The 24189-nt window shown below is 43.4% G+C and overlaps 1 protein-coding gene and 1 long non-coding RNA gene across 5 annotated transcripts in view; one reads left to right on the plus strand and one right to left on the minus strand.

Annotated features, from left to right (window-relative positions):
- LOC115649326 overlaps nucleotides 1-19682 on the plus strand; it is a 32952-nt gene extending 13270 nt beyond the window's left edge. For 2 of the 3 annotated variants that reach the window (XR_003999807.1, XR_003999805.1), the window contains one exon: nucleotides 3778-4689. This is a non-coding gene — a long non-coding RNA (uncharacterized LOC115649326). Of the gene's footprint in view, nucleotides 1-3777; nucleotides 4690-4946; nucleotides 5036-18158 lie in introns of those variants that run through there. The other variant, XR_003999806.1, reaches the window with a different exon arrangement.
- The window catches only part of POLR1B (RNA polymerase I subunit B), a 34084-nt gene extending 10350 nt beyond the window's left edge, over nucleotides 1-23734 (minus strand). The window contains exons 1-9 of one of the 2 annotated variants that reach the window (XM_030558196.1): nucleotides 23630-23734; nucleotides 20523-20690; nucleotides 17347-17493; nucleotides 15480-15612; nucleotides 13822-13958; nucleotides 9455-9678; nucleotides 7471-7642; nucleotides 1294-1465; nucleotides 205-486 (exon numbers count right to left, since the gene is read on the minus strand). In XM_030558196.1, the coding sequence (XP_030414056.1) occupies nucleotides 205-486; nucleotides 1294-1465; nucleotides 7471-7642; nucleotides 9455-9678; nucleotides 13822-13958; nucleotides 15480-15612; nucleotides 17347-17493; nucleotides 20523-20612 (1357 nt within the window). In that variant the 5' untranslated portion in view covers nucleotides 20613-20690; nucleotides 23630-23734. Of the gene's footprint in view, nucleotides 1-204; nucleotides 487-1293; nucleotides 1466-7470; nucleotides 7643-9454; nucleotides 9679-13821; nucleotides 13959-15479; nucleotides 15613-17346; nucleotides 17494-20522; nucleotides 20691-23629 lie in introns of those variants that run through there. The other variant, XM_030558197.1, reaches the window with a different exon arrangement.
- Between the last annotated feature and the right edge of the window lie 455 nt (nucleotides 23735-24189).

Consider the following 24189-nt stretch of genomic DNA (forward strand, 5'->3'; position numbering starts at 1 on the left):
GGATTGCTAATCAATCAACATTTTTAAAATGTCAGTGCTGTGGAAGCAATGTATTATTTTTGTCATTAACCAAAATGCAGGTTTAGTCTTGTTGAAGTGTTTTTGTTTTAATGATATCCAGTGAAGACACTGTGGGGTCCTGCAGAGAATATCATCAGCGGTTTTCTCTATGTTTTCTTAAGTTATTAACTCAATGGAACCTACCTAAGGAGCAGAGCAAAGGTGGCAGGGTCAAGGTGTAGCATGATTGTGTCACTATTTCACAGACAGTCGTAATATGGTTCATCAGCCCACAGGGCTCTCCGTCGGGGGTGTGCACAGGGCACAGGAAGCCCCAGGATTCTGGGAGCAGTTTGCGCACTGTGGTGGTTCTCATCTTGGCAAACGCAGCACCTCTGTGTATGCAGCGAAAATGGGACAGGTAACGAATAAAATTCAGCTTGTCTGCCACCACACACAGCCCAGAGTCTTGTAGCATACCCAGACCTTTAAAAAACAAAAGCCAGATTTAATGTGTGAGCTGATATTAATGAAGGACATTTGCAAAATACAATTCTATAAATCATCTTCATTAGACTCATGCATAGAAGTCTAAAAGACTGACATTAAAGGAGATTCTCAACTTATTAAGCTATATCAACATTTGAGGGGTTCAGTGAACTGGTAGTGGGCGATACAGCTTTTACATGCCAGGTCACTGGGTCAAATCCAGCTCAAATTGGTAGCAACCACAAGTTCCTCACACCTGTTCGGTGCGCTATGTGAAGTGAATTAACCCTCTCAAAGCTGACTGCAAAACTACGTTTTTTCCATGGAAATTTTATCAATTTGTTTCCGTATTTTTCACTGAAGTTTCAACTCACTGGAAATTTTCTGGCCTATTGTAGTCTGAGCCCAGTCTCTAGTGGACAGTTTAACTCAGAGGGGAGGGAGCACACAGAAGTAGCTAGCACTTCCACACACCATGCTGTTCCTTTTCTATGGAGAACAGACATTATTTTCAAAGCTATCAATGCGGCTTCTTTTAGCAATGCTAAATGTAAAGATATTAATAAAATCCTGTATCTGTATTTTAATATACATATGATCTAAGTCTCAGGAAAAATCTAATCCTTTTGTCAAAAAGCTTCTCGTTCATAAGGAGTTTAGTGAATTCAACTTGAGCAAATATTCAGCAGACAAAATGATACTTTAAGAGAAGAGGCTTGAAAAAAATATATTTCCATCAGCACCTCTCTGTGAAGATCTAAAATTGTTTCACAGGAATGGAATGAGGTTCAAGATAAGATTTACCTGTTTTAGAGCGCAGGTTACCAGTAGCAAGGAGATATTCAAATGGCCTTGTAACATCAATTCCCATGCTGAATAGCTTCATCATATTTTCTGAATTGATGGTTATATTGGTCTTCTGAGATCTTCTGTCCAAGGCTACTTTAACAGAAAGCAACCAAGCTTCCATCCTCTCCTAAGGTTTAAAAATGAGATGTGTTAAACTAGGAAATTAAAAACATGAAACAGCCCTGTGTCTGAAGCATGCAATGTAACTGATTAATATACTGTCCAGACCCTCCCACATTGACAAAAGGATGAACTAGACCTTTTGATGATTAGATAAGACTACCCATTGTTAATTTCTATCATTCTAGATTAATCCCCACCTCCCCCGAATTATGTTAATGATACCATTTCAACACTGAAAGGCACACTGTCAGTGAAATCCACCAGTTTTGCAATCATCTCCTGATTTATCAACTACAGGTATGAATTTCTTAAGTATGTGGAGAAACCCATAAAAAGTGAAGCGGATCATTAATGCAATATGCAATGCAAGTGTATTATTCTGCAACAATTCAACATCTGCTGAAATGTGTCATCGCTGCATGTACATCTGACCTTTTGGTTGACTGGACACTGAACATGCTGATGAAGTGACAACCAGCAAAGGGTTGAGCTGCCTTACAAAGAAGGAATAATTTGACTTCGAAGCTCAAGTTTTTAGAAATTGCTATTTTATATATATCTCTCTCACACCAAGAGATGCTTCTCAGACAACATGATAAACATTTTAGATGATTGTTTTTGGAGGGTCATTTGGGTTGTAATTTTTGTACTTGAATGAGCTCAGATGTTCACTATTCTGATAACAGGGAAGAGTAAGGTATTTGCTACTGCTTCCAACTCTTTATTAAAAGAAATCCACTGCATATAGCCAAGCTCATTCAAGGTAAAGACATCATACGTTGTCATTCAAACACGCCTGGAAGGGGTGGTGGGCTCCTCCACAACTGTGCCAGAGCAGGGCTGCAGCCCGCTAGGAAAGCCTAGTTTATTGGTTCAGGGCTAGCTATTCCATCTGACCACAGACAGCCCACCTCAGTCCCTAGTGCTTCCACTCCCTGCAGTGCAGGTGGGGCTTCCTTCAACAGAACACATCATAAACCTTTAAACACCCTGGATTTAGATTTTTTCTTCAATTCCAAAGGCACATGCCACTGCAGTAGCTGAGGAGTTTTGTTCTTCCAAACACAAACTTCTATTAAAAAAGGATGGTAAAAGCAGATCTTAAAGATATGGCAAATATACATGCTCTAAAGAATTAGTTATATGCATGGGTTACCCACTGAGTCTGACAGCACAGACGGGGATATTTTGGGCTTGCATGCTCTTACTGTGGATTATAAAGGCTTCACGACATTTTTATAGACCTACACTGAGAACATTTAGAACAGGACTACGTCTATGTTACATAGATTCATAGACTCTGGGACTGGAAGCGACCTCGAAAGGTCATCGAGTCCAGTCCCCTGCCCTCATGGCAGGACCAAATACTGACAATGATTGAACTTACAATGATGAAAGGCCCAGAAATGGGCAAGACATAATTATTTTATTATTATTAATAGATTACTCACACAGCTCCATAGAAGTATGTGGTACTTTACAAAGCATAGTAAGACACATCTGTTCTAAAGAGCTTACAATCTAAAACAGACAAGTCAAAAAGAGGCCTAAACCAATAACTATTGGTGAAAAGGCAGCAGAAAATAAGGAGATAAGTATTCCAGGTGAAGAGACAACAAAACAAACTGCAAAAAGCAGAATGAAGGATGGAAGGAATAGTATGACAAGAGCCGGGGAGTCCGATGGGCAGCACAAGGGGGAGTAGGGAGAAATTAAAGCAGAGACATAGTTGTGGACATTAGGTTGGGGCTTGAAGATAGGAACAACGAGCTATAATTTTCCACAGTAAACCAACAGTGATTCAAGGAGGAGCCTTGAGGAGATGACTTCAGAAGTAGTATTTTGGACAGCTGGACAAGTGAGAAGCAGGAAAACTAGAGAAGAGAAGGGGAGAGGAGCAGCACACAGGTGGATAAAGCAAGGGAAATTAACGTTAAAGAGCAAGTCTTCACAAGATCTAGTGCGGGTGGAGATAAGAGTCAGAAGATCACCCTGGAGCTGCAAGGCTAAGAGACGAAGGACATCAGAAACAAGGGAATGGATGGGATTGCCATGAGAATGCACAAGGAAGAGAGAAGGGGCCTGAAGGCAGAACACTGAGGAACACCAGAGAGGTGGGATAAGATTCAGCTAGGAGAAGGGCATTTGTGACCTTTGTTGGGGCAGTTCTGGTGGAGCGATGAGGACAGGAACTGAACTAAAATGGGATCCAGGTGCGAGCTGAAGGAATAGGAGTCAAGGTCACCATGAGCAAAGCCCACTGGAGACAGTGAGAGTGAGAGGCGAGTGGGAATTGAGAATTTTTTTTCCCCTAAGGTGAAGGGAACAAGACCACATTTGATCTCGCAGAGGAAGAGGAGTCAGAGGGCAGGGACCTGCCAAAGAGGGAAAGAATCAAAGGCACCACCAAGAATGACAGGCATGTAAAGGGATGAGATGTACAGAGGGAAAGGTAGGAAAAACTGAGGACATGTATTGCTGGAGAATATCAGTTTTGTTGCTGACGCTGTTAGTGTGGTGAAGCAGGGTTTCAGGAGAGAATTGAAGATATAAAAGTCTGCAGTGTTTGATGGTATACTGTAACTGATTACTGAGAAGTAAAGCTTTTTGGAAAGGAAGATGGTATATCTAAGAAGCCAGAGACTACGCGTGAAGTGAAGGACGTCAGTATGGTTCTAGAATTGTCTCCAGGTTCATTCAGCAGCACAAGAGAACTCCTTGCCTAACCTAAAAGGTCTGAAAATGCTCTTACCTGACTTCATTGCTGCCCTTGATCCCGAAATGATTTATGGTAATGGAGGATTTTCCCCACCCTGAATTGATTTGACTTATTCCTATTAAGTCTGTAAACTGCTCCAAAATTAATGCATTTTATTGACTTGATTTCCTTAATTACTGTTGATATTTTACTCCTATGCTGATAGTCAAGATTCATTTTTTATTTCTGAATCATCACTGCAAGGAGGGCATAAAAATATTAAAAAAGAGTAAGTGAACCAACTGCTGTTCTAGGCAAATCTTGCTCCCAGCTCACACCAGCCTGGTGACATACATCTGATTCCATCTCCATTAATTTACATCTGTTATTTCAACTGCACATGTGAAGATTCTAAAATTACAATTACTAAATTTGCCAGAATGTTGTTGCTTCTTCACATACTTAATGGCTCCGTAAAATGCTCTGAGATCAGATAAAATACTATAGAAATAAAATACCAATCTAGACTACTTTGAATCGTCCGTTTAACCAATTTTATGAATTATTTGTGTCAGTTGCGCCAGCAGACAGAGGGGGACACTAAACCTGACATCAGAGCTGTACGGTGAGAGATATATTTTACTGATGGGGAAATCAAGGTGCAGAGATATTTAAACGACAAATCAAGGTCACACAAGAAATCAGTGGCAAAGCCAGAAATGAGCCCAGATCTCCCAAGTCCCAGCCCAATGCCTTAACTACAAACCCATCCTTCCTTGTCTTTTAGAAGAGACCAACGATCACAGTTTGTGCAAACTCTACTCCTTGCTGTGACACCTTGCATGGCTACTCCTTTCTGAACGAGCTAATGAACAGGTAACAGACCAGTATTGCAAATGCCTCAGTTCTACAGGGCTCTGAAACAGACATAGCACAAAGGTCTCCTACACCAGGGAATCTCAACCTTTTCCTTTCTGAGATGACCCCCTGCCCTCCCCCCCATGCTATAAAAATTCCATGGCCCGTCTGTGCCACAAAAACTGGTTTTCTGCATATAAAAGCCAGGGCCAGTGTTAGGGGGTAGCAAGCAGGCCAATTGCCTGGGGCCCCATGCCACAGAGGCCCCATGAGGCTAAGGTGCTCAGGCTTTGGCTTCAGACAGGCTTTCTGTCCTAGGCCCCAGCAAATCTGATGCTGGCCCTTCTTGGTGGCCCCCCTGAAACCTGCTCACAGCCCCGCCCCCCGGGAGCCTGGACCCCTGGTTGAGAACCACGTCCTATACAAGAGAAAGACACAAAATGAGTATTTGCAGCTACAGTTATTCTAATTTGTAATCCCCAGTGATTACTAGAGCAAATGCACCCATAGTTTCTGCCACCTGCAACTCCCCCCGTTATGGTTTCTGAAAGCACTTCAGCTCAGGCACCACTGGGCAGACGTGAAAAGAATGGGCTTCATTGTGCCCCAGACTGTGCCTTCTCAGCACATAGGGCCATGGCTGGCTAAGGGGCAGGACGAGGACGGAGGCACAAACTTACATGCTGTCCAAAGAAGATTGGGGCCAAGTTCAGGTTAGCATATGAGAGCCACAACAGCAGCATCTTAATAATTCTAACCCTTTCCTCCCTCACTTGCAGTCAAGATTCATATGCCATGCAATGCACCATGTGACAGGCAGCAAACCAGGGTGCCATGGAGATTTAAGGGACTGAACTGATGAACACTTCATACCTAGATGCTGCAAACAATGACGGTATCAGTTTCTCCAAAAAGGTTATAAGAATATTTTAATAAAGTTAAGTGTTAGTCAATCTAAATAGAGGGGTTGTGACTAGTCCCCTCTATAATGGAAAAAAAGAACTAACATGGGGCAGTTGAACAAAAAGTTCTTCCTGATGCTTCACTACTACTGCATTGAGACTATTTCCTCAGTAGGAAGAAATTATCTACCTCTAATTCTGCTTCTCTATAGACTTCCTCACACAGGATTCTCACTCCTGGGTCAGTGTCCCCGGGCATGAAGCCAGCAGAACTCCCTCCACCACAACCCCTAATGGGTGTCCTATGCCACAACACTCACTCTAGTATTGCTGCCCATGCATTCCAAGCCAGTTCCTTCCTTATCTAGTCTGGGGAAGATGTTCCCTACACATCAGTCCAAAGTAGATCTTTTGATATTTCTAACCTTCCTGGCCAATCTAACTAAAAAAAATATTTTTTTGCATGTGTCTTGGATCTGGTGTCTTGACACTACTGTCCCAATACACCATCCACTCGTGCTTTGGTCACTTGATTCAAACAGTATCTCAGCCCTCTCCCAAAATGTTCAGACATCACGGCACCCTTTGGTCCTTGCTTTCCAGAACTGGCAGCACTTTGGGGCTCTGGTGCAGCCATTTGCTCTCCAATCATTCGGTGCACTTTACTGCAGCCCTGATGCAAACTTCTCCTTGTTATTTTTGGTGCATTAGAACAGCTCCACTGTATCGACACAGCCAAATACACTCTTAGCTATGCCACCTCAAAGCACTTAACTCAGCACATCCTACTCAGTGTCCTATGATGCCTGGTGCCTCCATGCATCTTAGCATACTTAGAGTTTCTGAGCTTTCCTTTCTAGAGATGGTTTTGAAGAAGGACAAAGCAGGCTTGTGGACTTGTGGTAGAAAGATGTCCTGCACAAATGGTCATATCCAACATCAGTGCTGCCTGAGTGTCCCGTGATGTATGTGGGTTTGAAATCTGCCTACAGATAACTCCTTGAACACTTGGGAAATGAAAGACATACCTGCAGTCCTACAACTGACACGAGGTTGGCCTGGAGTGACTCAAAAGTGAAATCCTTAGAATGCAGGCCTGAGCTGGGTAAGACTGGGTCTGCCGGCAGCACTCAGCACAGGTGTTGACTGAGGGAGTGGTGCCAGCTTTATGCTGGGAAGCTGAGATGCGAATTCAGGAGAGAGAATCCTGTGTGTGGTGTGTTAGTGGAGAATATTTTGCTCTCGCTGTAGATGTTATAGTGCTCTAACAAACGAGGATGGGCAAAGAGCATCATCCCTATTTCATAGACAGGCTAACAGGCACAGAAAGGTTAAGGGACATATCCAAGGTCACACAGCAAACCGGGGCAGAGTTGGAAACACCTAGATCTCTTGAATCTCAGCATGATCCACCAGAGCCCAGCTGCCTCCTCACAAGCTCCTCTTATACGAGTCATTCAAATATCCCATTCTGGACACAGATTTGCTCTCTTTTCTATGTATCTAAAGGTTCTCCTGCCACTCACAGCTTTGAACACTTTAAGGCATTACCTTTAAGAACATGAGGTAAAGTTGCCCTGGGGTAAGCACCTCCTGATTCATAAGGCTGTCTGGATTCTCCTCCATGCACTCTTCTTTGGCAAAAGCAAACAGCTTCCGGGTCATCAGACAAAGCAAGTAGAACTTCTCAGTTTTGGTTTTCAAGTGTACACAGATGCACTGACTGTAGGAATAGGAAGAAAGGGGCCAATTAACTCCATATCTAACAGGATCTATGTTCCAAGCTCTGGGCTGAACAGCCCTTGACCAACTCTTATTCACTAACTCAGAAGTTAAGCCGCATAACAGTTTTCCCCACATGTCTGGGGGTTGTTCAGAAATTTCAATGAAGACCGTGGACTGAAAGGATTTAGAGACTTCCCTCTCATCATCCTTAGAGATGCAATCTTCCAGAACACGGCTGAGGCACATCAGCAGGTGAGCCCGCTTCCTGCTACCAGTACTGTGCCTGTTATTTGGAAGAAGAGAGACTCCTGGATTGTTAATTCTACACCTTTTTAAGCACCAAACTATTCATGTTGCCATGGAGTATTTTGAGACAGGTCTACATGAAGGCTAAATTTCATACACATATTTCATATAAAATGTGGTGCACTCATATATGTGCATCATTAACTGTGTTCCATAGAGAAACAATAACAAAAAATGCACTCAAAATAAATGTTTTCAGAGTTACCGTAGCCATGCTGGTCCCAGGATAGGAGAGAGACAAAGTAGGCAAGGTTATATCTTTTACTGGATCAACTTCTGCTGGTGGAAGAGACACAGCTTCCTAACTTGTCCCTTCCACCTACGGAAGCTGGTTCAATAAAAGATATTACCTCACCTACTTTGTCTCCCTCAAAATAAATGGTAAATAGAAAATGTACTCACTAGAACTCTGTTACTGCTCTGCAACATCACAATCAAAGCTCCTATCATGTCCCAGCAGAGCACTCAGTTACAAAATTTTGGTCTGAATACTGCTTAATGTGGGCAAGACAAAGTACAGACTTCCTAAATTCCTGTTAGAGGTGCACACCCTGTCTAGTGCCTTCAGCTTCCTCCTGTCTCACCTCCTACTTCAACTGAAAGCCCTTTCCGATGTGCAGATTAGTCCACATTGATGAACAGCCCAGGTTATTTTGAAAGGAAAAAGAGAGTTTAACCTTGAAATTCCGATCCTCTGAGGACCATCATGAAGGATTCCTACTCCTGACTCTCGTCCTTCCAGATGACTCTGACTCTTAACATTTCTAACCCTCTGAGTCACCAGTAGGCTGGCTTGAGGTCTCTGCTGCACTGACCATGTTCTCAAGGACTCTGAAACCTTCCAATCAGTTCCTTTCAAGGGCTAGAAGCAAGAGCTCCTAAACTCAAAACACCTGTACCATGAACCAGGGATTCCCTAATACCACTTCCTCCCCCACCCATTCAAATATTCAGAGTTAAAACTAGAATGGAATGCAGTGTCCTATGTTATTCCACTGAGCAAGTGTTATTCTCCTCTACCTAAAGATATAACCTCCCAAAACCTTTTAAGGTAAACTTTGCTCATCCTGTTGTGCTCAAGTGCTGCAAAGGACTTCAAACAGTGGGTTAAATGCCAAGCAGGCTGTGGTACAGTAGATTCAGAGTTAAGGCTGGCTCGCTATTCAATTTCCTAACATCTCTCTCTCAATATTGAGGATATTTAGATCTCTTATAAAACCCACTACATAAAGCCATATGGCGAAGAGCATGAAGGACCGAGTCTGCAGCCATCCTCTGAAATCACGCTCACATACCTGGTGGATATGTGTTTGCAGACAGATTAAGGTAAATGCAACATTTCCAGAAGCTGTCTGAAAACTGACCCCATAATGTTATTTGGAGGGGGGCGAGTGTGTGTGTGTGAGACTCTCTCTCTAAATTTTTGTCCTTAAGGTCAGACAGTGAAATGTGACTACATCTGTGGTTCAATCATTTCGTTATATATTGCCACATGAATACGTACTCCAGAAGGAATTCTGCAGCTTGCTCATTTGGGTACCACTCAGGAAGGTTGAGTTTCACTCGGAAGCATTTCCCAATGTAGTTAAGGACCTGCTTTTGTGTGGCACAGCCCTCCTCCATTACCATTCGCAGCATCTGAGAGATGCAGTTCTTATAGAAGGAGTTGTCTTCTCTTCCTTTGATCAACTCCTGAAAAATCTGGTAATCTGAGAAACCAACTAATGCCTAGAGGAAAGAAAGGCACCAGATCAGAAAACAAAGAAAAACCAGGAGTAATAAATCACGTCTAATTAAATTATAGAATGGGGCCAGGTCACTCCAGCCACTTATGCTGGTTTATGCTCTTCTATCGGTCTAATACTCTTCCCCTAAGATAAACAGTTTTCTGAGTTTCGATTAACTGTGGAGAAAGACCCTGGGTATACACAGCCTGATGAGCACCACAAATACCCCAACGAAGCCCCTGGAAAAGCAAAAGCTGGGTTAATACAGGCAACGATGAATCAAAATTAATTTAGTTTTTCTTCATAAGAACATATGAACGGCCGTACCGGGTCAGACCAAAGGTCCATCTAGCCCAGTATCTGTCTACCGATAGTGGCCAATGCCAGGTGCCCCAGAGGAAGTGAAGCTAACAGGCCATGATCAAGTGATCTCTCTCCTGCCATCCATCTCCATCCTCTTAACAGAGGCTAGGGACACCATTCTTTACCATTCCTGGCTAATAGCCATTTATGGACTTAGCCACCACGAATTTATCCAGTTCCGTTTTAAACACTGTTATAGTCCCAGCCTTCACAACCTCCTCAGGTAAGGAGTTCCACAAGTTGACTGTGCACTGTGTGAAGAAGAACTTCCTTTTATCTGTTTAAAACCTGCTACCTATTAATTTCATTTGGTGACCCCTAGTTCTTGTATTATGGGAATAAGTAAATAACTTTTCCTTATCCACTTTCTCAACATCACTCATGATCTTATATACCTCTATCATATCCCCCCTTAGTCTCCTCTTTTCCACGCTGAAGAGGCCTAGCCTCTTTAATCTTTCCTCGTATGGAACCCTCTCCAAACCCCTAATCATTTTAGTTGCCCTTTTCTGAACCTTTTCTAGTGCTAGAATATCTTTTTTGAGGTGAGGAGATCACATCTGTACACAGTATTCGAGATGTGGGCGTACCATGGATTTATATAAGGGCAATAAGATATTCTCTGTCTTATTCTCTATCCCCTTTTTAATGATTCCTAACATCCTGTTTGCTTTTTTGACCGCCTCTGTGCACTGCGTGGACATCTTCAGAGAACTATCCACAATGACGCCAAGATCTTTTTCCTAACTTTTTCATTTAAATAAGATTTTTTATATTTATATAGACTGACCCTGCTTACAATATAAATTTAATTCACAATTTGTCTAAAATCACTAATTATTGACATTTGAGAAAATTGAAAACAAGAAGTTTTTATACTGGAATGGACGTCTTAAAAATTAGATTGATGTAGCTATGTTGCGCAGGGCTGTGAAAAATCTCACGCCCTGTGCGATGTAGTTAGATTGGCCTAGTCCCTGAAGAGACGCAGCTAGATCAACGGAAGAATTCATCCATCGCGAGAGGTGCTTTAACTACATGGATGGAAAAAGCCCTTCCATCGCTGCAGGAAGCAGCTACAGTATGGTGCTCTAGCAGCATAGATGCAGACCCATTGCTGTGCTGCTGTAGGGTGGACATAGCCTGAGTTCAGCTGCAACCCCTCGCTTTAAAGCCAACATTCAACTCAGTGGTGATTCTATTTAAACAACACAGCTCACACAGACAGGGGGGTTATAACTAGGAAAATCAGAAATAACTTTCACTTGTTTACTAAAACAAAGATAAAGCCTGTGAAGAAATGTAATCTGACAAACTAAGCTGCCATTTCAACAAAGTATGTGCAGGTTGTCTGACAATGGACACATCCCCGTGGGTTGATAAATCAAATACATCAGCTAGATTACAAAAGCAATCTGGCACTACGACCAGAGAGAACGTGCTTTTTTTTCATGAAAAGAAAGATGAAAATAGTTAATTGAAGCCAAGTGTTTATTATTACAGTAACTCCCCACTTAACCTCCTCCCACTTAACATTGTTTCAAAGTTACATCGCTGCTCCATTAGGGAACAGGCTTGTTTAAAGTTGTGCAATGCTCCCTTATAACGTGCTGCCTGCTCTGTCCACTGCTTTTAAGATTCTCTGGAAGAGGTATTGATCCTGCTTGGAGCAGGGGGTTGGACTAGATGACCTCCTGAGGTCCCTTCTAACCCTAATAGTCTATGATTCTATGATTCTAAGAGCAGCGACTTTACAAGGGAGCATTGCACAACTACTTCTTCTGCGCCTCCTTCCCCTCCCTCCCAGTGCTTCCCCCACAGCCAAACAGCTGTTTGGCAGCGCTTAGGACTTTCAGGGGGAGGGGGAGAGAAGAGGAGCGGGGATGCGGCATGCTCGGGAGGTGGAGTGGGAAGAGGTGGGCCTGGAGTGGAGCAGGGATGGGAAGAGGCAGACCTGGCGCATCCCCCAGCAGAGTCAGAGCCTGTTGTTCTCCAGGGAAGCTGCTGCTGCGAAGGTCCTTCCTAGCATCCTTGCCTGCAGCGGGCTGTGCCTGTGTGGGGTAAGTCAGGGGCACCTCCCAACCCCAGTACAGTACTGTGCAGTATATAATGCCTTTCGTCTGCTCTCCCCTCCCCCCAAATGTCCTTGGAACCTAACCCCCACATTTACATTAAATCTTACGGAAAAACTGGATTTGTTTAACACTGTTTCACTTAAAGTTGCATTTGTCAGGAACAGAACTACAATATTAAGTGAGGAGTTACACTGTGCTTTAAATAGGTACAGTAAATCATTCTACTCTGTCTAGAGACAGCTCTTCTGAAAACTTTCACTGCCTTGCTTAGCAAAATTCATGCACTGTGCTTACTAAATTGTATTCTGTAGTTATGAGCTTTTATGAAAGTTCATCATCCAATGGTTGCTTGCCTTCCGTAACTCATGCGCTTTAAATACATCCACTGCCTCCACAGAGACAATGGGCTTGTCTTCACTGCACCAGTTAGCTCGAGTTAGCACACTGGAGTTAGCCCAGCTCAAGGGAGAGCGACCACACTTCAAAACAACACTAGAGTTACACAGAGTTATTTGACTAGCAGCACAGAATGAATGGATTAGTTGCTGCTGAGTAGGGGTATCTTGCGCTGTTGCAATTCCACAGAACTACGAGCTCAAGCACCAGCATCCCTGTCCTGTAGGTGAAATCAGGTTTGGATGCACAGTCTAATTCATTCGAAACGCCTTTGAGACAGGACCTCTGGACTTTTTGTCCAAAGTTCACCACCATACGATTTCCTAAGAAATTGGTCCTGCCTACGTAACAACTAGCAGCTCTCAAACTCAACATGTGTAGCCTCCTCTTCCCCAAATGTCTCTGTGACCTAGGGAGGAAAATGAGCAGACACAGTGTCTGTATCTCTGAGATCCTCCTGGCACCAAGGGTAACCACCAGGAAGGAAGACTTGAAAGACAGCAAAATCCCAAAGGCTCCAAGGACCCTTCTGTAAGACTGGTGAGCCACGGGACAGGTCATGGTAATAAGCATTACACCTACTGAGGTTTACAGGATCGGGCCTTTATATTTTAAGCCTGATGGGGCAAAGGGCTGACTTCCTTTGTGGCCGGTACAACACTGAACCCACTGGTGCTTTCACAATCACTTTTGAAAAAACGGTATTTTTGCAACCATTTCTAACATTGTTTATCCAGGAAAGTTCTGTACAGAAGCAGCATTTTGTTTTTATACTATTTTGCTTGATTTTCAATTGGGCTGACGTGACTTATCTGATTAGAACTACGAGTCACGTGCTCCCAAAGTCTTTCACTGAACAATACTGCCAATAACTAGGATACGGACTAAAAACATTATATCAATATTGCGCTTGAGGATTTATTCTGCACAATTGTTTTTGTTTTAAAACAGCTTTATCCTTGACTTCAGATGGAAAACTCCCCACCATTACCTTTTAAAAACGTCTCATCAGCACTGCCTTATAGCAAAAAGCCAAGAAACATTTATACAAAACCTTATTTCCCCTTCAGCTGTGTACACCTTCTCATACTTCAGCCCTGAATATTATACTCCCGACACAGGCACATCCAGTTTGGACTACAATTCCTGATAGTCAAGATGACAAGTTCCATTTAATGAAATGCTTCACGTGGAATTAACTATTGAATAAGTCATTTTTCCAAGCAAGAAACAGGCTGCTACACTTTACATAGCAATTCTTTAATCAACCTTTCATTCACCAAAAACCTTAAGACCAGATTATGGTTTACCTTCAGTGCAAATCCCAGTGGGAGGAAGAACAACTCTTTCTGAAAAATGAAGTTCAGCATCACCGTACCATTTTCCAGGTAGTGAAGGTTCATGTTTATAGCAGTGTGCTCATCCCTAACACAGCGCATCGATATACCTGCCCAAACAAGCATAAGCAAAGATTCACTTATACAACATAAAAACTATTACTCTGCATGCTATCAAGAATACAAAACAAGCATTGTCTTTAAATGCTCCGGATACAGCTGAGATTTCCCTAGGTGGGGGCATTGTATGGCTCAAAGGCATCGTACTGAGAAAGTATGTCACACTGGTAGATAGCTAGTGCGAGTCATCACCACAGGCTGATTTTCAGTATTCTGCTTGAAATGAATTAGAGGTCTGACTTTACTACAGGACGGGTATTCACATCACAGCTGGCCCTCTTGCTGGCAATCTCAAGAGAGAGATCAAGGATTAATAAAAAATAGGGCCTGATTCTCTACTGCCTTCCACTACTTTAGGTCTGATTTGCAAGGTATTTCAGCATGAGTAGTCCCACTGACTTCACAATCTTAAAATTAAGCATGTGCTGAATCAGGCCATAACCATTTACACTAGTGCAAAGTGGGTGCAAAATGCGACTGTTGTGATCTGGTATCATTTTATACTCACTGTATAGTGTACATGACACTACAACGTGTAAGGCAGTGGGGAATCGGGCCTGTGACGACTAAACTACTCTTTTATTACTACATGTAGCAGCATGGCAAAAGAGTTCAGACACACTGAACTTAGGGAAACAAACTACAGATCCTGCACCACCATCCTTCTAGATCATACAGTCATTGGGGCAAGGACTGTATTTGTATGTCTTACAAAGCAGCTTCAAGCTCATTGTCAAACATGTGCTGGTTCTGTGAATAAATATCAACAATGCATTTTTAATGAGGCAGAACACAATGCACTGACAGGTGGGATTTTCATTAAAAGCAGGGCGCGTTGATACTGAGTTTTAATATAAACAACAGGCAGGATTCAAAACACAATGCACTGACAGGTGGGATTTTCATTAAAAGCAGGGCGCGTTGATAGTGAGTTTTAATATAAACAACAGGCAGGATTCAAAGGAGAGCCATTACCAGTTATGACACTGAGCCTTATGATGGAGGTAGTGCAGATTCTACTTTAACTGTGGATAAATCTCTTTAGTCCCTTAACTTAGTCCAGGGAAAGGAAATTCAGTGCTGCCTATAGCACCAACAGACTTCTGTGTCTATTGGATTGATGTTCTCAGGTTCACTGCCATTACACCCTGCTCACAATGTAAGCTGGACCACCCACAACCAGACAGAATACGACCCAGTATCACCCAATATCAATGATTCAGATTACAATGGTCAAAAGCCATCAACCTAGCTTATGCCTTATATAATGTAATTAGCCTTTTATTTTCACAAGCACTAGAATTCATCCAAATGTTAAAAGAATTGCTTTTTCCAGCACAGGGCTTCTCCCTTTTCAAGGAATAGAATTTCCCCTCATCTGAGCAAGCTGCCATGTTTATGTACAGCACAATTGCATGAACAAAATAGAAAGCAATAACTAAATACAGTTTGTTTATTCTCAAGCAACTGTCTTACTAAGGTGATGCCCCTAACAAAATCACTACACTTACCATACTCTGTGTAACCAGGGCCTCGGCTTTTCCATTTGGGTCTTATCATTGCAATGGGAAAATTTCGTCTAGGCATAATCAGCATTCTGATAACTTTTTCTATACCGTTAACTATAAAATAGCCTCCCATTTCCTGACAAGAGAGAAAGTGCTTTAAAAATTAATACACCAAAGTTCAAAGATCTGAGTACAGAGTACCTTTTATACAAGAAACAAAATGGAAGTGAGACAAAATTAGCTCTTATTGGACAGTAAAATACACACCAACGTTTTTGTGTGTGTGGAATACATGGCAAGTTGTATTGACATGCTCGGGATGCATGCATCACTCACACATAACAGGTAAGAGCGCATTACGGAGGTCATCCCAAACAAGTGCCAATAAACCTGTCACACTATTATAAGCTCTGTATATTCCATGTATTTTACGAAAATAACTATTATAGTGGTGTTTAAAATAATTTGGACTATTTCTTGTATCCATCCACCTGTAAAGCCAGATGCACTAGTTACACTAAGTCCAACTGTAGAGGCTGCAGAGAAAATGAGAAGACAAGACAGTAAGTTAAAGAAACCTCTAAAATGACTTACAACAACTTTAGTATACATGGAAATATCAGAATTTTAAAATACCATATCTTGGGCCCTTTCAGAGCTACTAGCAAGTACTAGCTACTAAGAAGCTCCCCTTTCCAAGTGTAAAATTCCTGTTCTGAGGGATATAAAATATTGGATTTAAAACTTTCCCCTGATCTGAATACTCCCTTTCCCCACACGAGGTCTCTGGGTAGCAAACTGGGAGGAAGAAAAGCTCTATTCCACATTTGGAGAAAAGAACATGATTGTGCGTCCAACTGATTTTTAAAAATGTCAGCTCTTAGAAGTCATCTGAAATACCAGACAAAGCTTCAGGTGTGCAAAGTACAGGAGAAGTGGCCAAATATGCATGATACATGCACATTTATTGCATGGCTTTGCAATTTAGCATGTGTGTGACACTAACATCCAATATAAAAATTAATTCCAGAGAAAATTCTCTTCACCTTTACATGTTTGTTCAAATTACAACGAGTGTGCAATCAAAGTTAATTATAAAGATGCAGGATATGTGGCTCTGGGCCCGGCAATAACAGGGTATCATTGTAGATTACATTGACTGAAAACAGACTAATTGTTCAGACTAATTTGGCTATTTACTTTGATTGTAAACTGAAAAGAAATTACTACACTTTTAATGAAAAATGACAGCACTATATGGTTCTGTAGCCACATATTCAATTTATCACACAGAGCAGATAAAAAAGCCTCAACAGCAAAACGGAACCCGAAAGTAATGGAGAAGTAAAATCTATGGCTATGAAGGGGAAATGTATCACCTCCAAAGAGCCCTACTGTAAGACTCTCATCATCAGCCAGGGGCCCCCGTACCACTGCTTAGCGGTAACTGGCAGCTAGGGGCCAGAGAGCACTCAAGCCTTAAATTCTAACACAGAGAACAGAAGCAGCCCCGTGTGCCTCCAGAGAAGGGGAAGGATAGTTTTCCAGAGGCAGCTGCACATCTGGAAAGTAACATCAAGTACCAGTAATGGTCACTGCCTGCATGAGTATGAGGTACTCCATGTACTTTTACCTTCTCAAGAGCAGGGTTATAGGTATCCCAAAGGGCAAATAACCTGAAGCCACCTTGAGGGCTGACTTATGACCCAAGAGAAACTACACAAAATCTTTACAAATGGTGTAAACTCAGAAAATATGCCAGATTGTGCTTCTAAATAGATATGCCAAAATCCTTCAAGCTAATGTAAAACCCACCTCCCTTGCCACACGGTAAAGAAGATATTCCTGCCCCACCAAAATCCACTGTTACCTCTTCTTCCTCATGGTGTTCAATCAGAGCTCTGGGAGGAAGACTATGCAGATTGCAAAGCTTAGATTTCACCATGATTGGAACATATCCCAGGGACTGTTTAATAATCCCTTTAGGAATGCCATTCACTGACCAGCTGATGTCAGCCTATAGAGAAATGATACAGCAAATTATTAGGAAAGTTAAAATAACACAGATGATAAAATATAGCTAGCTGTCTTTAGAAAATGAGCTACATTACAAACATTGTATGTTCAATACAAAACCATAAATAGCAAAAAAATTATACTGTCTGCAAAGAAAACAGTAATTAGTTATAATGCATTATATATACACTGTAAGAATAAAGACATACAAATTATATATTATAGTGGATGCACAGTCACATCTACTACAGTTCAGGTTATGTTAGGACTTTATAATTCCATTTTTGTTCATTTATAATGTGAATAAAAATTTCCCATGTTTTGTCTCTGCATGAAGTGAGGGTTATGGTTTTCGGGTTGTTTTTCTTTGCAAAGTTTAAACAAAATTACAAGAGTTATGCAAGGATGAACAAAACTCTTACAATGGTGGAATTACAATACATATAACTTAGGTAGGTCCCACTGTTATTTACAACCCCCCAAAGTAAGTATTCGTGTTTATAATGTTTATAGCCTGGCAGGAGGCAGAATACTAGACTTCAAAGCATCAGTGTGCTGGTATTTTTAATCTGTTTGCAATGTTAATTGTGTAAAACTTCACAATGGTTTCACAAAAAAAACCCAAGAAGAATTATTCTGTATTAATGCTATGGCTCCCTCTCCCAGGAAAATCAGATTGCCTGTTACTGCTGCTGAAGTCATAATGGAATTCCTGCTCCTGTAACAAAGAGGAGCTAGAGCGTACCAATAAATTGAAGAAAAAAATCTCATATTTCAGTAAGGGGAAGAGATAAATACTTTTCTTCCCTTAAATATACACACATCTGGAAATCTGTCTAACTGCAACTACTCAGAGAGGCTACAAAACCAGAGAAAATCAAAACAATGATCACAGTGGAATTCAGCAGAGGGGTGATGGAATGAATTTAGAGCAACCAGACAAGACAAAAATTGTTATTAGATTTATCTATTGTGTTGATATAGGTAGTTCAGGGTCAAAAATTAATTTAAGTTTATCTGACACGCAATCTTCTTAAGCACAAGGAGTTTATAAAGTACAGTTGATCTCACGAAGTGTTAGAAAAGTGCATGGTTTAGCGGTCTCAGCAAAGGACTGGGAACCAGGAACTCGGGGATTTTTGGGCAAGTCATAACATCTCTACCTGTAAGAAAGGAATAGTATCTACTCCTGCCTCAGAACGGCAGTGTCAGGGGTAGTTAACTGATGTTCCTAAACTGCCTTATAGATTTAAAAAACAGGAAGCTAATGATTCTCTTTTGGTCACTGGTCCTGAATTATTGCTCAATTTCTTCCTGGTCCACTAAATATTACTAGGTTGCGAGATGTCACCTTTTAAAAACCATATTCCCTTACACCTCAATTTCTATTCAGATATCATATTAGTAAGCAATATTTTATGAACCATTAGTTAAAAGTTAATGTTTTGTGCCATTTGAAAGCTGGGATTTCAGTCTTTTATGAGATACAAATTTTGCCGTGTATGAATGCTCTCAAGTCAGCAATCTCTGTATACACATGGGAACTGAAATGAGGGACAGCAGAAGCAAGAAAGTTGTTTCAGGGTCTAATATGGCTCTCCTCGTTCAGCACACAGGGCTCTTTTCAATGTGGCAACTGGGAGAGAGATGTGTGACACTGCTCTCTAGGGAGAGCAGTACACTTCTCCAACAATAGCCCAAAGTCCCACAGCAACCTAAATGGTAATTAAAAAAAAAAAATCAAAAAAATCCAGAGAAAGGGAAGCTGATGCACTCTACAAAAACAAACAGTCTTATCTCGTGCAAGTCTCCCCACATTCTCCTTGTCAGAGATGTCCTATGTATCACACCCAACCTAAACTGCAAATTTCATTCTCTCTGCAAAGAGACACACACACCTATGACTAAACATAGACTGTGACAGATATAGCAACTTGTTACAATATCTTTGGGAAAATCTTACTCAATTAAATTTAAGTATCTTCAGGTTCAATTGTATTAAATGAATGGGTTATGTATTATTGTGGGCTGCGACTGAACGTTACCTCTTGAGGGAGGAGATGTGACAAACATGAGGCCTGGGGTTTCAAAGGACTATACTGATCATTGTGCCAGGCAATAATGAATTTTTGAAACAAGAAATGTTAAAGTGTTTTTCCTGGGAAATATCTGGGAAGAGGTGAATACAAATTCCCTACCTCCGGTTATGCAAAACCCCAGTCTTTTGAAGCTACACCCTGAAAAAGGGGCCACTGTCTACAGATCACCTGTTATATGAGGCCAAGATGTATAAAGGAAAGACTGAACTACTCACAGGGTGTTCATAGGTTCTTTTATTATTTGTAGTACGTTTTTACCTTAAATGTGCTTGCTTACAAAGACCTGTGTGGTAACTTATAACAGCAGCGATTACGCCGTTCATAGCAAAGTGCAGACACTGACCTATTTAGGTGGACTGGCTTGCTGAGATATACCAGGGTAGGCAAGCATCTGTGCAGCCTGGAAAAACCTGGGTCAGGAGGGAGAGTGACATGGGTCTCTGCCAAAGAGAGGTGATGGGCGAAGAGCCAAGAGCCTAGAGTGAATGCCTGAGGGACAATGAAGGGGGAATACGGGTACAGTTGCCCTGAATGGTGACATATACAAATATTTATTTAATAGCTATCAGTATCTCTGGTGTTTTCAGGTGTAGAAACAAATGCCAGACATCATTTTGCAAAGCTGATACTCATGACTTCTGGTGGCATAAGGCAATGGTCCTCCAACTTTTTCCATTTTGTAAGCCATTTTGTAAAAAAGAGATCTTCTCATGGATGTACCTCCTCTACTAACATCCCAGTTCCCCACAGTATGGTTCCCAAACTGTTTCATTCCAAGTACTAACGGTGATCCATAGAACAGCCGTAGAACATGTGTGAAAAGGTATTTATTTACAAGCTAATGGTTTATAAGCAAATACAGCACATACCAGACAGTGGAAAAGGGTAGTTTTCATTCCCTGAAAGTACTATTCTAATCATTACTACTTACAGTCAGTTTCCCACGATAAGTGCTTCTGCGTCCTCTACATTCTGCTGGGTACACTTTCAGCTCTTTACAGATACTCCCTTTTGGCACCATAGGAGGATTGATGACAGCGCCCACAACTGCCAGAGTGATGCGTTCATTTTTGAAAGCAAACTCCAGAGCAGGAATAGCCTGAAACCCAAAAGAAACTCTGTATGTGTACATATACAAACAACAGTAACAGGAGACTATCTATCCAGACATCAGCAGAAAAAGTAATATGGCAAAATACCTTTCCAATAAATTCTTGGAATGTACTGGGGTCAAGGTATTGTTTCAGAAAGAGGAGGAAGTAACCTGGGGCAGCCATTTTAAACTTGATTCTGACCAAAGGGTGGAACTGGTTGAGAATCTAAAGGTGGAAAGCAATTTGGGTGAAAGTGATCACGATAGATTTCATGATACTAAGGCAAGGAAGGAGTGAGAGCAGCAGAATAAGGACAACGTATTTCAAGAAACACACTTTAACAAACACAGGGAACTGATAGGTAAGGTCTTATGGGAAGAAACTCCAAGGGATAAAAGAATTTGGGAGAAGAGGCAATGTCTCAAGGAGGAAACAATATTAAATGCACAACTGCCAACTATTCCGATATGAATGAAAGACAGGAAGAATAGTAAGAGGCCAATATGGCTCTGTCAGGAGCTCTTTAATGACCTGAAAAACAAAAAAGGAATCCTACAAAAAGTGGAAACATGGGTGAATTGCTAAGGAGAAGTACAAAAGAACAGCACAAGTATGCAGGGACAAAATCAGAAAGGCTAAGACACAAAAAGAGTTACACCTTGCAAAGGATATAAAAGGCAATAAAAAGAGGTTCTTTAAATACATTATGAGCAAAAGAAAGACAAAGTGTAGGTCTTCTTCTTAGCAGGGAAGGAGAACTAATAGCTGATGGCATCGAGAAGACAGTGTTTAATGGCTAATTTGCTTCAGTCTTCATTAAAAAGGATAATAGTGGCCAGATACTCAACACAATTCAAATTAACAACAAAGAATACAAGCCAAAGAACAGGTTCAAGAATATTTAACTAAGGTAGATGTATTCAAGTGAGCAGAGCCTGATGAAATTCATCCCAGGGTGTTTAAGGAACTAATGGAAGCAATCTCAGAACTGTTAGCAAGTCAAGCATTTATAGAGGACAGGTGAGGTCCTAGACAGCTGTGGAAGGGCAAGCACAGTAAATGGCCCACTGTCAAACTGGGAGGGCATATTTGGTAGGGTCCTGCAGGGGTCAGTTCTGTTTCTCACCCACATATTTATTACTGGGGCATTTAATGCACTGGATGAGGTACACCACATACTGTGATAGGTATCTGTAGGAATCATGGCTCTTGAAAGGTGTGTTGTGAGGGTTGTTGATCATTGTGGTAGTGCAGGGATGTCCACAGGTTTTGCATCTGTTGTTCCGGCAGGATCTAGTGCCACTTTGAGCTAGTGTGCTCTGGTCTGTGTGGATCTTGCTTCTGATGAACTTGAAGAGTGGGGGGATTGTTTGAAGTTTAGAAGAGGGGGTTCAGGAAAGACTTCTTTCAGGATGTGGTCCCCATACAACCCGAGTATGGATTGTAACTGTCTGATGATAGCCCATACGGGTTCCAGTGTGGGATCATAGTTGAGGATTGGTCTGCTAAACCTAAGGTTGTGAGTTCAGTCCTTGAGGGGGCCATTTAGGGATCTGGGGCAAAAATCTGTCTGGGGATTGGTCCTGCTTTGAGCAGGGGGTTGGACTAGATGACCTCCTGAGGTCCCTTCCCACTCTGATATTCTATGAATTCTATGAATAAACTGGAAGGGACCTTGAGAGGTCATCTAGTCCACTCCCCTGGGATGGTTGGTGTGCAGGGGTGTGCAGTCAAGGGAGGTTATTTCTATACTGAATCAGGTTCTCTCAGGTGAAATGAGAATTACTACGCTCTCAAATGAACTTACACAGAAAAATGACAAAAGACAATAACTCTGCATCACCTGTGGGTGAAGACTTTTCACAACCATCACTCTATACCTGACCTCTCAGTTGTCATCCTCAAAGAAAACCTGCACAATGTTTTCAGAAGATGACTGTGGCAGCTTAAAGTCCTAACTTTGCTAGACACTAAAAATGGACTGAACAGAAACAACTGGACTTGTGGCTTATTACAACAATCTGTAACCGTTAACCGCCCCTCACTTCAGTTTTTCCCCAGGCCCTGAATGGTCCCTTGAAATATGTGCTAACCACTTATGCTCAACAATCTGATCCACCTTGTATTTAGCTGACAGTCACTTCCCAGAGATGAAGCCAAGCTGTGTAAGCTCAAAAGCGGTCTCTCTCACCAACAGAAGTTGGTCCAACATCAGATATTCCCTCACTCACATGGTCTCTATGATGGCAAATAACCAGCAGAGGAAAATCCTGGCTCATTAAACCATTCCTATTCTTTGGGCCTGTCAGTGCAATGGCAGCGCAAGATCAACCCGTCATCATGTGTATTTTAAAAAGTCTTTGTCCAGCCGCTACTTGCAAAGACACTCAGCCGACATGGACAAGAAACCGATTTAAGGCTTGTCCAGAGAAAGAGCCTGCACCTGGCAAGCTGGGATGTAAAGGTATGGTGCATTAGCCAGCCCCAAGCTCTCTGCCTTTGTGTCCCCTGTTACCAGGCACCAGCCCTTCCCTCGTGTGCATGGACCTGCTCCCTCTTCAAACCCTGCTGCCAGCTGCTCTCTCCTGTCCCTCTTCCACCCCCATCCATCCTCCTGCCCTGCCCCTCAGCACCCTCCCCATCCCTGCCCCAGCGCCCCCCTACATCCCTGTCCCCCTGCCCTGCCCCCTTCCCCCTCTTGCCCTGCCCCCCAGCACCCTCCCTGTCCCCTCCCCATCCCTGCCCCAGCGCCCCCCTACATCCCTGTCCCCCAGCACCCTCCTTGTCCCTGCCCCCTTCCCCTGCCCCCCAGCACCCTCCCCATCCCTGCCCCAGCACCCCCCTACATCCCTGTCCCCCTGCCCTGCCCCCCAGCACCCTCCCCATCCCTGCCCCCCAGCACCCTCCTACATCCCGTCCCCCTGCCCGCCAGCGCCGCGCCCACCTGCACGGCCCGGTGCAGCCCCTCGCCCACGGCCAGGTCGAAGGACTCGATGTGGGCCCGGGTCAGCTCCTGCAGGGCCGGGCGCTGCCGCTCGCGGGGCCGCCCGTAGCCCGGCGCCGTCAGGGCCGCGAGGCTGGGCCGCTCGGGGAGGCTCCGCCACTTGGCCGCCATGCTGCGCCGCGCGCCCCGACGGCTCCCGGCCTGCCCCGCGCGGCCGCTCCACGCGCCGCTTCCGTTTCCGCATCCGGCCCCGCCCCCAGCCAGGCGGGCTCCAGGGCAACGCCCCCCCACAGGGCCCTCAGCGCGGCCCCGCCTCCCCCCGCCCCGTCCCGGGCCCTGAGCGCGGCCCCGCCCCGCACGGCGCCCTCAGCGCGGCCCCGCCTCCCCCCGCCCCGCACGGGGGCCCTCAGCGCGGCCCCGCCCCCCCCGCCCCGGGCCCTGAGCGCGGCCCCGCCTCCCCCCGCCCCCCACAGGGCCCTCAGCGCAGCCCCGCCTCCCCCCGAGCCCTCAGCGCGGCCCCGCCTCCCCCCGCCCCGCACGGCGCCCTCAGCGCTACCCCC

This window comes from Gopherus evgoodei, chromosome 3 (assembly GCF_007399415.2).
Source record: "Gopherus evgoodei ecotype Sinaloan lineage chromosome 3, rGopEvg1_v1.p, whole genome shotgun sequence".
NCBI lineage: Eukaryota > Metazoa > Chordata > Testudines > Testudinidae > Gopherus > Gopherus evgoodei.